The sequence below is a fragment of the Cheilinus undulatus genome, linkage group 21, assembly GCF_018320785.1.
Source record: "Cheilinus undulatus linkage group 21, ASM1832078v1, whole genome shotgun sequence".
Lineage (NCBI taxonomy): Eukaryota > Metazoa > Chordata > Actinopteri > Labriformes > Labridae > Cheilinus > Cheilinus undulatus.
The window spans coordinates 15,880,942-15,897,978 of record NC_054885.1 but is presented as its reverse complement, the minus strand read 5'-3'; the positions used below and the strand labels follow the sequence as shown (position 1 = coordinate 15,897,978).

Here is a 17,037-nt window from a genome sequence, read left to right as displayed (position 1 = left end):
GGAGTCTTTTTCTAAACTAAGAGGCTAGCTGTAAACATAAAAATTCCTCATTTTGACACAAACATGCATTAAATTGAAACATTGAAATTGACTGAATGAATCTGTGTAGTGAGCGAGTAATGATGTGCTGTTCACGAACGAACCTGTTTCATGAAACGACTCTTTATTATATATATAAAAAAACATAAAATGAGCAGCCTAATAATAATTGCATATTGAATCGCAATTGCAACACTGGAAAAAAAAATGCAATTGGATTATTCTTGCAAATTGTTCAGCCCTAGTGAGGAGATGGACAGTTCCAGAAGGACAACCATCACAGCTGCCCTTCACTAATCTGGGTTTATGGCAGAGTTGCTAGGCAGAAGTCTCGTCTCAGTGCAAAACACATAAAAGCTCACTTGGAGCATGCAAAATACCTGAAACCTTAAAATGGCTGTCCAATGATGGTACCATCCAAACCCTGAGCTTGAAAGGCTTTTCAAAGAAGAAAGGTGGAAAATTCCTTGATCCAGTTGTGTAAAGCTTGTTGCATTATATTCAAAAAGACTGCAATTTCTGCCAAAGGTGCTGAGTAAAGGGTCTGAATAATTATGTCAATGATATATTTCAGTTTTTCCTTTGTCACAAATTAGCAAACATGTTTAAAATTTGGTTTTCACTTTGTCATAACGGGGTACAGAGAGTAGAATCATGAGAGAAAGGAATTTAAATGAATGTTGCATCAGGCTGCAACATGACAAAATGGAAAAAGTGAAGGGGGTACTGAGACATAAAACCATGTGAGCTCTTGAGCCTGTATTCACCTGTATGGAGTTCTCCTGCAGGTTGAGGTATCGCGTGTTCACTGAGATGCTCTCGGGCACCTCTTCCAGGCTCTGCCGCGTGCAGATGACTCGGCTCGCCTGGTTGGAGCAGGTGCAGTGGGAGGGGCAGGAGGAGGCGGCTCCCACCAACTCCGGCCCAGGGAGGAGGAGCCGCAGTAGCAGCTGGGCCAATAGAAAGAGGAAGGGGGAGGGGCCAGGGAGGCAGGTCAGCGTGGCGATGCGCATGGCAACTGGGACATGACCCTGCTCTTTAATCCGGAGGTACAGGTGATCTGACTCCACACTGGTGGATGTGCGAGAAAAAAGGTTTGTCCTCCCTTTGGTCCTCCAGCGACAGTTTGTTCTTTCTAATTCTGCATCCTCTGAGATGTTTTGTGTCCTCCGTCGATCTCTGTTTTTTCTCCTCTTGTGTTTTGAACATAGAAATATGCAGATAAACAGATGTTATTCCCTTTTTCGCTGGAGCTGTCTGGGGATTTGAGCGATGTTTTTTTTGAAGTGAGAGGAACCCAGGAGTGACTGTGGGAGAACAAAAGAGAGAGAGAGCTATTAGAGACAGAACACAGACTGCCATCCGTGTTTTCACCAACAGAGAATGAACAGAACAAATAAGAGGCAGACATCTACAGTATAGCTTATCATGGGGGGGATTGTTAAAAAAAAAAAAAAAAAAAAAATCTTTGCGGAGCATTAGAACTTCTGTGTCACTGCTCATATCCAATCCCCACATAATCCCTGAGCAGACATTTTGTCACAAATCAAATCCTTTCACCCCGGGCAGGTGGAAGCCGATTTCTGTAATTAACAGTTCAGGAAGGTGCTGTAGAAATATAGAAAGTCAGGATCAAAAGTAGAGCAAAATTTGTGTCATCAAAGCTCTGAGTTAAGCATGTAAACACAAAGAAATCAAAAAAACACTTTTAAAGAACAGGCACGAGTAACAAATGAACGGCAAACACTCAATCACACTTAAGAAGTACAGAAATGATGTTATTTTGAGAGCAATGCAGGAAGGAGAAAACATGGCCGCCTGCTGGTCTCAATCAAGGCTGAAGTCACTATTTCAATGCCCTTGGCCCAAGGTTTATAGTTGAGATGTAGAGCCACATTAAAAATTAAAACAAAGTGATTTTACATGAACATTATTTGAGCTGTACAAACCCAAATATCAAAAAAGTTTTGTTTCTATTTTATTTCCCAAAAAGTTGGGACAGGGGACAGAAAAGACTTTAAAAGTTGTGGTATGCTAAAAAAATAAAACACCTGAAGCATTCCACAGGTGAGTGTGTTAAATGGTAACAGGTGATGGTGCTATAATTGGGTTTAAAAAGGTACGCTCCTAAAGTATGGTGTGTCCAAACTTTTTCCACTTAGAGCCACCTAGACAAATATAAAAGGATGAAGGGGCCCCTTTTATAAACCTCACCTTGAGGATATTAAAGTTTAAGGCTAATGAGGCAAAGAGCCAACCATTACAAGGATTCTGAGGAGGCCAGCTGGAATTCAGGGGGCCCTCGTCAACCCTGGCCACCACTGGCTCTGCCCCTGGAATGCTATTGGTACTGCTATTTGTTGCTGTAATCCATATCAACATATCATTATTTTTTTGGTTGACCATTTACTATGTTGTTTCAGTTTAGTCAAAAAAGAATGCATCAATAAATTCCTCATGTCAAAATGTTTGTTTACAGAAGTAGCATGGCAGCAGCGCCTTGTGCTGAAACTAAAACTGAGGACACAGTCACAGTACGAGATTTTTTGCCAGATTTTACCCACAATTCCCACTTGGGAAAAGTCTGAAACAGTCTGCACTAGTTGGGGACAGGCATGGCTGGATGGCACAAGAATCTGTTACTGTGTGAGGGCTGAAGATGCGAAGCTCGTCTTGAATCACGTGTTGAGAGGGTGGGACACAGGAACTAGTGTCAGGCGACGTGATTGAAGTAGCAGGAATATAAAAACAATGGTGGCAAACAGTGAGAGAAGTTGGTTTGACAAATCATTTTATATGTAAAATTAACTGCAAGCTAATCAAAAATGGCCTGCAGGCTGCAAAATCATTCAGAGTCAATAATGGAACAAGTTTCTCCACTTGGTGAAAGACTTCACGTAGGCAAACAGTTTAACCATTCCTAATGTGCAGTCGCAAGGATTTCAGAGAAATTACCATCTACAGTTCATAATGTCATCAAAAGATTCCAAAAATCCTTTGAACCCTCAGATAGTAGCATGAAAAACAAGCAACATTCTTTCATAGATATTACAGTGGACAAAGCAACACTTCAGAAAACCGTCATCAGTAACACAGTAAGTTCCTGCATCTATTATTGCAAGTTAAGACCACCATGCAAAGCAAAACCATAAATCCAGAAGCATGGCTGCCTTCTCTGAGATGGAATGATCTATGAAAAAAACATTTCAGATTGTTTTTGGAAATAATGGCCCATCCAGATTCTTATTTATACAAAATTAAAAACCCAGCAGCGGTGAAGTTGTAGGAGTGTATTGGTGGGTAACTTGCACATCTGTAAAGGCCCTATCAACCCTCTGAGCCCTCTGCTGTTTTTTAAAACCATTGTATCTCACCTGGACTTTTATCTTAAAAAGCTTGAAAAACAACCCTGTGGTGCACAGTCAAGCTCTTAAAATAATTTTCCAATAGGACAACCGAGGCTTTGAAAATATGTGTACTGCAGCAATGTCGCTTGAATTTAGAAAAAAAGTTATGGACTATAAAGACAAAAAGAAATAAAACTAAATGGAAATTTAAGCTAAAAGATTTTAATGTATTCTACACATGTGTTCTCCCACCTCTTTGGGAGCAAAAAGGTAAAAAAAAAAAAAAAAAAAAAAAAAATCGCAGTGAAAAAAAGTATTCAAATCTTTGCACTGTGGGAAGGAATCTGACTCTGAGGGATCACATCACAGCCTCTCTGTGTCTCTTTCTCTCTAGTTTCTAAGTCTTTGCACATTCCCAGTTCGGCAAACCATGACATGGTGACAGAGCTGCCTGCCATTGGTTATCACAGCCCAGTCACAGTGCAACAGCATTTGCCACTAGCTGAAGGAACTATTAAAAATGGATTATAAATGGATAAAAAGACATTCAATATCAGAGTTACTGGTGTGGACTTTATCTTTAAAGACCCTGGAGAGTCAGCCAAGTTCCAGGCTCACTAAAAAATGTTCTGTCAGAGCTATAAAGGCCTGGATAGCGTCATTAGGATGGCACAATGGAAGGCTTGCCGAGGAAAAACAAGTAAGTGGCTTTTCTTGTCCTGTACAACAACAGCGGGTTAATACTGAAAGGCACAAGCAGGTTTTGGAGCAACATATGCTTCCTACTAGATCTTCTTCTGGGATGTCCCTGCTTATTTCAGGTAGACAATGGCAAGCCACATTCTGCACGAGTTACAACAGCATAGCCTCAGAGTAACAGAGCCTGCATGCAGCCCAGTCCTGTCTCTCTGAAAATGTGTGATGCATTATGAAGTGCAAAAATACAACAGCTGAAACCCTGCATGGATGAGTGAATGAAGATGGGCAAATCAACTTTTAATACTTCAAGTTCCCAGTTTTTTGGAACATGTTGCAGGGATCAGAATTACATGTTTGTATAATAAAGTTGATCAGTTTCTTAATAAAAGATTTGCAAATCATTGTATCCTGATTTTTTTCCCATTTTACACAATGTCCCAGCTTTTTGGGGGGAGAATAGGGGTTTAAATATTCTCTGGTTAGATGTGATACTTTAAAAGGTAAAATCAGAGAATCAGCCAGTTCCCTATGCAAAAGGAACGTGGAGCATCTTGTGAAGTTCTAACCCACTTTAGTATCTTTAGTACTGTTTCTACTATTCTTACACTGAATACCAAATTATGCGTGATTCCCTTATCTATTTTTTTCTTTCTCTATTTGGCCTTAATATTCTGGCATAAAGGCTGACTTCTGTGTATCAGTATTATTTCAGTCATCACATAAACAGATACGACTAGAAAAGAAATCTAGGTGTGCAATCAGGCAGGAGCACAGAGACACAAGTCTGGTTTGTCTGTTGAATCTACGCTGTAGTGACCCACACCACTGGGAACGCCACAGACTTATGTTTGTGTCTGCGTTGCTTTGCACTACTCCACCTGCTACCCAGCGGTGTAATTTAAACATAATTATACATGTTTTGTTAAACATATAACACCGGCTTCAACATTTTTTGGTTTTGTGTTTACCAGTTATGACAACTATTCGTTTAGAGTGGGAAAAAAGCAGATTAAGCCAGCGTCAAGGATAATTGCTTTGAGGAGTGAAAGTAAGATATCATCTTCCCTTTAAAAATGGACTCTGTGATCTGAAGCAACAGGGTTTATGGGACAGGTGGTCTCCAGTTTGAAGACCATTAATAACAGCAGTGGTGTGAGAGAGAGGCTTCCAGTCATCCAGCAACGCTCTCATTTGTTAACACTAATTACACCCAGATAGAACTATTAATAAGACAGTGATATATTAGTGTTCAGACATGCTAACTTTAGCACCTTTAAATCCATTCTACTAACATATGAAGCATACAACAGGGAGACAGAGTCATTGTAGTAAAAGATGATGTTAAGCGCTCTCAAAAGATCTCTAAAAATAAAAGACTTGTAATGACTCTCATCATGGACAACTATGTGATCCATCTGTAATCAGTATCTCTGATTCCAAGCATGCATATTGTAGGTTTTTTTGTACAAAAATAAAAGGGAAAACTCTGAATACAAGTTAAATAAACAGTGTTTCTTAATTAAAGAGACACTTGTTTTTGAAGTACGAGGCATGTTTTTACGTAAAGTATTTTAAAAACCAGCTGTTTCTCAGAATTTATGAAATAACTGGTGTCATAGTTTAACTGGTGCTGAATTAAAAGGGGTCCAGTCCCAAACATTTGGCTGTATGGCTGCCTCACACACCAATGACTACACAAACATCCTGATCACTTTTCACTAATTTATTTCAATAAAATACAAGGACACACGTTGGTGAGGAAATCCATTTTTTTAAAGATCAGGTTGCAGTCTTTAATCCATCCAGGGCTGGACTGGCAAACTGGCAAACTGGCATACTGGGCGTTTTCCTGGTGGGCTGCTGTACTTTGGGGCTGGTACAACTTATCTTGGGTTTTTGTTTTATAATGAAAATGGGCTGGTTTAATTGCGTCTTTGTTAACCAAGGGCCGGCCCAAGCCAACACGGGGCCTGAAGCAAAGTCTGTTTGGGGGCACTCCGACCGGCAATCACTCTTACTGATACAATCAGTGGTAGATTATCTGCACAACTACTGCTAACTAAACACCAGCAGGGGAAAAACCTGAGGTAACAGAACTAACTAGTTAGTTTTGAGCCTACCTGTAGCACTATTACAGTGCAGAGATGCTGTTGACTGTTTGTGATGCATTCAAGCACATCAGTTTATATTCGTTTTACACACTGAAGAAACAACCCAAAACAGCACTACATGAATCTCCAGATATAAAACAACTAAATCTATGACATCTCAGGGGACTTTTACTCCTGGTACCTTGTTCCCTTTGTTTACAACGTGGCTGATCTCACTATAGTTTGCTACAGTACTGCTTGTGAACATTCACTTCCTCACTCTTGAGGGGCCCTTGGTTGTGATGGGGCCCTAAGCAGCTGTTAATCTGGCTTATGCCTCAGGCCAGCTCTGCATTTACCCCCTCCCCTCCCCACTCTGCTCCAAATTAGAAAGTGAAACAAAAGTTTCTGGAGAAAACCAAAGTTAATTGTGAAGATGATAGATTGCATTTGTAAATACATTTCAAAAAATAATAATAATAAAAAAACTGTCAATCAAGACCTGTAAGACTCCTCAGTCCATGCAATAGTTGGTCTGATGCTGCATGCTACTACATGAATATCTGTAACAATTTTTCTCCTGAGTCCAGCACTGAATCTACTAAAAGCTCTTCTCAAAATAAAAGCAGGTCTGTATCCACACAGGAAATAACTTCTATTTAGTTTCAAAGAGTAAAAAAAATATCCAAATAAAACAGAAAAAGTTTTAAATGCAAAATTGAGGTTTTTGAAAATTCAATGAAGTGAGATAAATAACAACAATGGTAATTATTATTATTATGATTATTACTATTACTTAGTGTAATTGTTTGACAGCCCTGAAATATGCAAATTGTAAAACAAAGGGGGGGGGGGGTCTAAAATAAAACTAAAAAAGAAAGCCTAACACCGAAACAAAACATGTCAGAAAAATAAATAAAATACATAGAACAGAAAAAATGCAGTAATTATAAAACCAAAAAGATCTAAGAAATTAACATAGATAAAACAGAAAATAATTAAAAAAGGAAAATGCATTTTATCTCAAAAATAAGAAAAAAAGCAAATAATAGTGATAGTAAATAATAATAATTATATATATATATATTTAAGGGAAAGTATAAGTGGAACGGATTAGTTATAGTCTATGAAATTAAAAAGATACAGATATGAATGAATAAAAAAAAGAAAATCACATAACAAAAGTAAAAATATATCAAAATGAATAAAATGACAAATTAAAAATAATTCTGTTATAATTTAATTATTTTTATTAATTTGGTCGTTAATTTCTGAATTTAATAATCAAAATGAATAATTTAAAATAAATGAATGAATGATTAGATAATGAATGAATGAATGAATTCATTAATCAATAAAAGGATTATTGACTAAAAATGCACATTGTGTAAACTAGAGTTAAAAAAAATGACATCAGAATAAAGCAGCTGTGAAATATAACAGAAAGGTAATATTTTTTGGCCTGTCTGGTCAGGAGTTAACTATTTGGGCCTACAAACTTGAGAACAGTAACACAAAGTTAGTCCAGGAAGCTTTTCCACTTTTTGCAGCTGTATAAACTCAGCGGTGGGACTGAAAATGTTAATCTGGTCCTGCACAGGCGTGCTGCTGCACGCTCTAGGGGCTGCAGAACGGTGGCGAATGAATGGTGCAGTCTACATTAACACTAATAGATGGCCGGCTGAAGTCAGGCTCCAGCAGGCTCTGTTCCCTCTGCAGGTTATTTAGACCTGAGCAGCCTTAATAAGGGCATCTAGTAATCTAGATGTGGTTATTAATGATGATGGTTGTAATGATGGGACTCTGACACACACACTCATTTGACACGCCGAGCATCCTCACTTGGCACAGTGAGAAAGGAGACAAGAAGGGGGGCAAGAGAATGAGAAGGAGAGGAGGATTATTAATCTGATAGATGACTGTATGGCTGCAGGCAGAGAAGGGAATTATCAACACTACAGTAATAGATGAATACTGAACAGCTGCAGAGAGCCGGCCGTAGAAAGAGAAAGAAAGAGATGGAGATGGAGACAGATGGAGGGAAGGTTGAGTGAAAGGGATGATGAGGGGTAAAGACCCGCAGAGAGGTATAAATAGTAGAAAGAAGAGATCTGTAGTAAAAGAAAGACAAAAAAAGAGTGAAGAGGGAAAATAAGGGGGGAGAGAAGAAGAAGAAGAGACACATTAATATTAATAATCTCTCGCTCAGTGAGAGAGAAAGATGGGAGGAAGGAGGGCTCAATAGAGAGATGAATATAAAACAGACAGAGATGGAGGAAGGGGAATGACAACACAGAGACGCATATAAAACAGAGAGCGTCGGGGAGGTGGAGGCAAAAAGACAATACAGAGGGATGAATATGAAACAGGTGGAGATGTAGAGGGAGGAGAGGAGAGGTGGGGGCGAGACTGATCAATAATGCCTACGCAGAGGTTCAATGACATTAAAACACACACAAGGACACTATGATAAATCATATCAGAGCAGCATCTCTGCTCCGACAGAGCACGCCACTAACAGCAACAACAGCTGCTGCTGAAACTGCAGCAACTACTGCTGCGACTACAACAACTGCTGCTGCAACTACAACAACTGCTGCTGCAACTGCTACAGCAGCTGCATTACTGCTTGCTGTGACTGAAACAACTACTGATGTGATCGCAACAACTACTGTTGCAACTGCATTACTGCTGCTGGGACTGAAACAACTACTGATGTGATCGCAACAACTACTGTTGCAACTGTATCAGCTACAACAGCCACCACTTACAACCATTACGGTTACAACAACGACATCATCAAAAAACATACAACACAGCATTAGTAAAGTAAAAGCAACAACCAAAATCTTAACTGGAACAGAAATAACTTTTGGAACCACACTTTAGCGGAAATAAATGCAACCACTATACCTGAAACAACTACAGCATCAGCTGCAACTGGAATTGCAAAACCCCCAAATGCATCAACTGCAGTTTCATCCATTTCAATGTTAATGACTACATTCAACCATTGCAACTTCAACTTCTGCAACTACAACCATGGGTACTACAGAAAAAAATCAAAAACTAGAACTGAAATAACTTTTGGTGCAGCAACCTTAACAGCAATAACTGCTACAACAGCAACTCAAACTTCAGCTGCTGCTACTATATGGACTCAAAATGCAATGACTGTTCCTGAAACAGCTGGAAAGTCAATATTTGCAACAGCAACAATTGCCCCTGTAACTTGAACTTTAACAGAAACAACTTTTTTTCAGAAACATCTACTACAGGAACAACTTAAACTGCAACAATACTGAATCAACGTAAAATACAACAATGGCCACTGAAACAAGGGAAACTGCTATCACTGCAAAAAACAACTGCAACTACAGACACTGCGACTGCAACTATGGGATCAACTGCAAAGTAAAAACTTAAATTATTCTTATTTAATTATTTTTGCTGCAAAAACAACTACCGTAACATTTCAAACTGCAACAACTGCTATCATATCAATTTTAAATCATACGACTGTCTTTGGCTCAACAGTAAATGCAATATTTTCAACTGCTGCATCAAAGACAACTTCAACTTGAACCGACAAAATTTACTACAGCTATAGCTGCAAACCAAATTTGACCTGGAACGCACTTGATGTGCAACATTTTTACCAGAACAACTCAAAACTGCAATGATAAAAAAATAACAGAATACAACTGCTACTTTATCTACTGCAACTGCTATTACTGCAACAACTGCAATAGCAACAATGGCAGCTGAAATTGCAAAGACCCCAATGCAACAACTGAAACTTCAACAACTGGATCTGCAACTGCGGAAACAACTGTAAGCAGTTATTTAACTGCAACAAAATGTATTTATTGCAACAACTGCATAAGCAGCAGTTGCAACTGTAACTTGAAATGGGATAAAAACAACTTTATGTGCACCATCTTCTATTGGAAGAGCTCAAACTTCAACAATACTGTCTCAACAAAAACAATGTTACTGAAACAACTCCGATTGCTGTAACTACAACAGGAAATGCAAGAAAAACAAAAGGCAACTTCATTTGCAGGCCATGGAAACAACAACAAAAGCAAAAACTCATAATTTACTGCAGAAGAATATCTTTACTGCAACAATGTTTGCTAATATAACCACTAATAAAACAACTTTAGTTGCCACAGCTGCTAAGATATTAACTTTATCAATGTAGTATCTGCAACACCTGCATCAGCAACGACTGCAACAGGGACTGAATAATACAGTAGCAGCAGCTGACTTGCAACTTGAACTGGAACACCTTTTGTGCAACATCTACTACCAGCATAACCAAAACTGTACGGATAGATTTACTACTTAGATTTACTAGTACAACAATTGCAACTTCAAATGCTATATAAGCAAGAACTGAATGGGAACCCTCGACACAACATCTCCAAATGAAATATTGCAACTGCAACCATGGAAAAATCTGCATCAGCAACAACTGCAACTAGAATTTAAAAAACTGCATCAACATTAATGCAGCAGCAGCTGCAGGAACAACAACAACTAGGACTGGAACTGTTCTCACTGTAACCACTAGTATTGCAACAACTGCCGGAGCAACAACTGGTTTTGCAGCAATTGTTGCAGCAACTTTAATAGCTGCATCACAGCCAATGCAGTACTAGGCATGATTGCAGCTGTTCCTCCTGTGTTTTGTGAATTAAATATCACTCTGCTGTTATTTTTGGATTGACTCTCACCTTTTTCATGTATTTTAATTTTCAGCCACCTTTTTTCCTTCTTACCAGTGAGAACTAAGTGCCAGAGCTATTTCAGGGAGAGTCAAGAAAGGTGCAAAGAAAAATAAAGGCGGAGAGAGAGCAGGTGGGGGCTGGGGTTAAGATGGTAGCTTGGATGTTTTTGAGGGAGGAGGAGGAGGAGGAGAGTAGGAGTCCATAGAGGAGACTGAAAGTAGTCGATGCAGACAGCTGGTTAGAGCCTGGTTGACTGTATTCAGCCGCGCTGCTGTCACTCTCCACATGTTAGGACCGTCTCTACCGGTACCTTTCCTCTCCTCCTTTGCTCCATCTCCCATGATCCTCCATCTCCTCTTGTCTCCTTATGAAAAAGTAAGAACTCCTCCCCTCCGACCAGCTGCCTTATTACACCCCTTAGTATTTCCTGGACCCCCACCTCTCCCCCCCACCCCAGTGTAGCGTCCAGTTTGAGGGCTAAATGCTGTATTGACCTCTCAGTTTGATGAAAGGTTAACCTTCTATAGCGATGCATTTTAACCCTTAACCCCCCCCCTTCATTCTCTTAGCACTGAACACACAAACACTCTGCAGCTTCCTTTCCCCCTTTTTTCTCTAACTCACTCTCTCTGCATTCAAATCTTAGCCAACAGGGTTACCATGGTTACCTATTCACCACAGTCTCCCGCTCTGTCCAGCTGTATCCCACCCATTCCTCCTCCTCCTCCTCCCTCATTAGCACCCTATACACACCCCTATACAAACGACACAAACTGAACATAAGGGAGAATGACATCAACACTCGAAAATGAAGCATTTTTTAGAGTCGTACGTCGATGATTCTGTGATTTACAGTGAAGGAGGATACACTTTAATTTGTCTGCCTTGACACCACAAATCACAGGTGAAAAGGTCACGGATATGTTTCCTGAGAGATGATGGGTGCTGATTTTATGGCGAAATAAAATCTGAAGTGACATTCAAGGAAAATTAATCGTTTTTATATCAAATCCAAAGGACATAGCCAGTTTGTTTTAGTTCCTACAAGGCCTGAATAACATTTCTTTCTAATCATTTTAAACAAGTGAAAATACTAAATACTCAAGTAATTAAAATAATGAACAATTATCTTTGATGTTGAGGCCATCTTGCAGCTCTTTGGTCATTTTTCTTTCTTTTTTTTTTCTTGGTGTGATTATTTTGATTGTGTTAATGCTAACAACATACATTTTGGGGGCTATTTTTCTTTTCAGTAGATATTAAAAAATGTATTATCAGAACCAATCTGGAACATTCTTGTCATACATTTTACCATTTTATTGCAAAATGGATATACTATTTTATTTGGCAAAGAAGGCTCCACTCAAAAGATGCTCCCTGGGTAAGTCCGATAGCATGCTTTTCTTTCTGGGGAGTGCATTGCTAGATGGAAAGATGCATTTATGACAAAGCAAACTGAATACAATGAAAATTAGCTAGCAGCAGTTTGCTCTTTAGTAGCATGAAATTGAATATGAGGGCGCAACATAGCTTTATGCTATAACAGAGGAGGCTGGGGTGGAGGAGATGAATCTTTGCGAGCAGCAAAGTAGTACTGGAATGATGTAAGCAGGAATTAGTGAGAAGGATATCATGTTTGAATGTTGAGAGAAAGAGCTGTGATAATAATTACAATCAGCTGGCCATCAGCTGATTCACACACGTGCAATATTCCTTTCATGTCTCAATGATGGATTAAACTGGACTCCAGTGCCATGTAATGTTTATGTATCCATCCCCTGACTTATACGTTTCAGTAACCTGTACTATGAGTTGTTTGGAGTGTTCTTTTAGGTTCATGGTGTAATGGTAGCTAGTTGCATTACATATTTTCATTGAATTGAACTTAATTTGTAGAAGTCTGTCTTTAACACTGAAGAGATCTTTTGCATTATTTTGTCAAAAAAGCAAAATTATATTGACCATGACTGGTTTTTTAAAAAAAGTCAAACATCCAAGGGTTGAATATTTGTTAAAAGCATTGTATGTTAGCGAATGTTATGCTGATGATGGAAGTCTTAGCAGGTGAATATTTGGCCGGGTAGTCGAGAGAAAAGAGGGAATGGCAAACTGCTGGAGGGAAGCTGTGGGAATAAGATGTAAAGTAAAAGGACGTTAAAGTATGAAATGCCACTCCTGGATGAGCTAAAACATTCAAAGCTTCTGGTATTCTGCTTTAAATGTAATGACGGTTAAAAAAAAAAATGTAATTCAAGCTTTTATCCCTCTTTAATCGCCAACCCAGAGTGTTCCCAGTGTTCCTCTTAGCTTCTCCCCTGAGCTTCAAAGAGTAGCTTCAAAGTTAAATAAAACATTTTCCCACACTGTTAGACAACATTACATATACAGTATATTCTGTCTTCTATGAAATATTAAACTTGCCAAAGGCTCGGTGGAGTTGAAGGTTAAAAGACCCCTATCTTAGTGTTTTTGATCCCCGGTGCAATAAGGTTTCCTGTGAGTTTTATTTCATAAAGATTTATGTCGGCCTCTAAAGGTTCGGGTAATTGAGTTTGGATAATTTTACCCTCTGCTACATCTCAAACTGCGACCACAGAGCCGTAATGGGAGCGAGGAGGGGTGGGAACAGGAGAAGAATGTAAGGTGAGTGAGATTTTGTTCCTTCTCTACCAGGCAGCAGATGGTTGGATGGAAACTTTTCAAACTGATGAAGAAAGAGAGGGAACGATGCGCTGACAGTGGAACAGACAGGACGCACTCCCTCTCTCCAGCGTCCTGTCTGCACATCAGCGTGGAAGCCCATCAATAATGACTCGGCACACACCAACATGGCAGCTCATGCAGCCATGAGAAGAAAAAAAAAGGAAAAGAAAAGAGAGGGAGAAGCTCATCATGTCGGTTGTGTGCGTTGGGAATAGAGCCATGACCTTTCCTGATCAGTGTGACATCGTGGCAATCAGGGTTGTGCCTGTGAGGCTTTAAGTCAGAGGAACATCTGCTCCCACACACACACACATCAATTTCTGAGACAAGGAGTAATTCGGAATAAGACAGATTAGATCCCAAACAGCAGATAATCCAAGCTCCAGATACCCGCGTTGTATCAGGGTTATTATGCGTCATGGCAGCTGCTGATTCAGTCAATTTAGAGCATCAATTTAATCCATTACCGCTTCATTAAAATTCAGTTAGTGGTCAAGCATGTCTGATTGGAGTGATATGATAAGTTTCTCTTGATCAATATCAGTATTGATCAACCACAACAAGCCTGAGGCTCTTCATCTGGGAAGCCTTCACAGTTGGATTATTGTTGTTTTTGAGGTTATAGTCCAGATTATTTGTGCCTAATTCTCCACAGAAACAAACAAAAACAACTTGAGAGTTGAGATTTGAAAAAAAATTGTTACAGTATTAATATCATAATAGCTTCTAATTAGAACAAGTGGTACAGAATTTGCAGCAGAAGATGACCACTGGGACTGTAGTGCAGTGTAGTGTATTCAAATACATGTACTTTAATATGAATTGACCCAACGTTTGCAGCTATGATAGAATACATTCTTCTTGGAAGGCTTCCCACAAGATTTTGGAGGAACTGATATTGTATGAGGGGGTGCCAAAGATCTTTGGGAGGGCACAGGACCCTGTCTGCTCTGACGTCAAAATTAGATGTACTCTCATATTTTTCAAACCATGATAAGAAACATAATGTAATAGGGGGCCAAACTTAAAAATGACAAAAAAAAAAAAAAAAAAAAAAAGAGAATCCATTAATGTTGTTCCAAAAGTTCAAAATGTTGAGGAAAACCTTTTTTTTTTTTGAGATTATAAAGTTCTCATATTTGCAAGAAATCAAAATCAGAATTTAAAACACTTTAATTTTAACAAGTAGAAACTCAAAAATGTCAAGATTTTAAAATCCTAAATTTACAACAGTGAAAAGTAAAAAATTCACAAGAAACCAAACTGAGAACAGTGGTTGGATTTCCGTCTTTATACCCCAAAAATTCAACGTTTTGGTTCGAGTACATTTACAATTTTAAAGTAAACTTTTTTCCCCTAATTAAAGACTTTAAACTTGAAGCTTTTGAGTTTATTCATGAAAATCAACGGATCCTTTTTGTGAACTTTGATCGTCGTTATAATGGATAGTATTCTTTTTTCTAGAAGAAAAGTATTAAGTTGGTATTTTTTTCAATGAAAACAATTACAATTGATGTTTAATTTTTCCAAGTGGGTCATGGGGTGGCTTAAACTTTCCTTAGATATGGGGCCAATGAAAAGTTTGTGAACCACTGATTTACACCACTCCATATGACGCTTGGCATTGGATGTGGTGATGTGAAGCTTGCATGCGGCTGCATTGCCATGGAAACTCATTCTATGAAGCTCCCACAGAGAAGTCTTTGTGCTTACATTAATGCCAGTGGAAGTTCAGAACTCTTTAGCTACGGAATCAGCAGAGTTTATGGGGATTTCTACACACTGTTTGCTTTAGCAGTCGCTGACCCCACTCTGAAATTTTACATGGCCATCTGCTTCGTGCCTGAGTTGCTGTTGTTCCTAAATGCTTCCACTCTCTAATAATAGGTAAAACAGGGCAAAGAAGGTGACAATATACATCTCCCATTCTGGTCGCTCCAACCCTTATGTTTCCCACTTCAGTATGAACATAACAGAGATGAGAGGATGTCTGTGACCGTGTTACAGTCTGAAGTCTTGGCACCTTAAGGCATCGCTAGGGGGCAAAGTCTTGTGGAAAAGTGACTTCAATGTATCCACTTGAAGGCCATCCACTTTAACAAGACATTCTTTCAGACTTACTCAACAATTAGCTTATTGAGTCACTCACTGTGTCTTTAGCCAATCCAGATACTGAGTTTCTGTAAAGAGAAGCACATTTTGCATGCAATTGGCCATCAATCAAATCTGTTTTCCTAATCAGGATCTATTTTCTCAGTTTAAAACTGATGGCAGTAGCAGAACTCAGAGGTTATATCAGTTATATCAGATCATTTGGAATGAATTTGCACTGAAATACTGGTGGCCCAGTCTTCAAACATTGTTAAACAGCCCATCTGGCTGCAGACTGCTGATCATCCATTGGTCTGTTTCTGCTCAAGTCTGCTGTCTGTTAAAAGGACATTTTTGCATTTATCTTCTATGTGTGCTACTGCTCACATAGTGAATAAATGCTGGGTTTATAATATTAACAAACAATAATAATCAAGATAATAATCTGCTATTTATTGTGTGGTGTTAAATTATATTTTGGCACTTTATCAATAAAGACTGTCAAGGCTAAAAGCTTGAGACCACCTCAAGCTGTTAGACAAATATAAACCCAATATCAATTATCAGTGCAAACATTTGTGATACAAAATAGGTTGTTCTGAAGAAATGGCATCCTGGTTATTCCACGGTCAACTGTAAGTGATATTATTTGAAGAACTTGACTGGCCCACACAGAGATCTGACCTCAACCCCATCGAGCACCTTTGGGATGAACTGGAACAGAGCTAACAAGCCAGGCCTTCCTGTCAAACATCATAAATAATCCACAGAACAAATGGGCACAAATTCCAACAGAAACTCTCCAAAATTTTGTGAAAAGCTTTCCAGGAAGAGTGGAGCCTGTTTTAAGTGAAAAATGGAGGCCAATTCCTAATTAAAGAATCTTATAATGTATTCAATACCATATCATCACAGTCCCTGTTGGCGGTAATGGTCAGGTGGCCAAATACTTCTGTCGATATAGTCTGTAAAAGTCTGTCTATCCTAGGTCAAAATGTCTTTCCAGTCTTTTTTTCTAATTCTCCCCAAGTCGCTTCGTTTCTCTGTGTTCCTATTAGCAGACTGTACTCTATCGACTCCTGAGCATTTCCATATTCACGCGCCAGCCTAGTCTCAATAGAGATAAAACAGTTGAGTAGCGTTATGTGTGACTAGTGCTACTGTAAAGACAAGAAAAGTTGTACCATTTAAAACAGACTACAGCTCTGATGCACTGAAAGCAGCCCTGTTTTAATGGGAAACAGGTTATCATTAGCGTGTTTACATTAGCGAAAGCCACAAGGGAACAAATATACAAGTACCTGCAGTTTCTTTCCCTGCATCCTGGAAATG

The 17,037-nt window shown here is 39.0% G+C and overlaps 1 protein-coding gene across 1 annotated transcript in view; it reads right to left on the bottom strand.

Moving 5' to 3' along the window:
• The window catches only part of lrrc4ba (leucine rich repeat containing 4Ba), a 64,579-nt gene that overhangs the window by 16,225 nt on the left and 31,317 nt on the right, over positions 1-17,037 (bottom strand). Inside the window, exon 2 of the mRNA XM_041777936.1 lies at positions 807-1,346. Coding sequence (XP_041633870.1) covers positions 807-1,052 — 246 coding nt within the window. The 5' untranslated portion in view covers positions 1,053-1,346. The remainder of the gene's footprint in view (positions 1-806; positions 1,347-17,037) is intronic.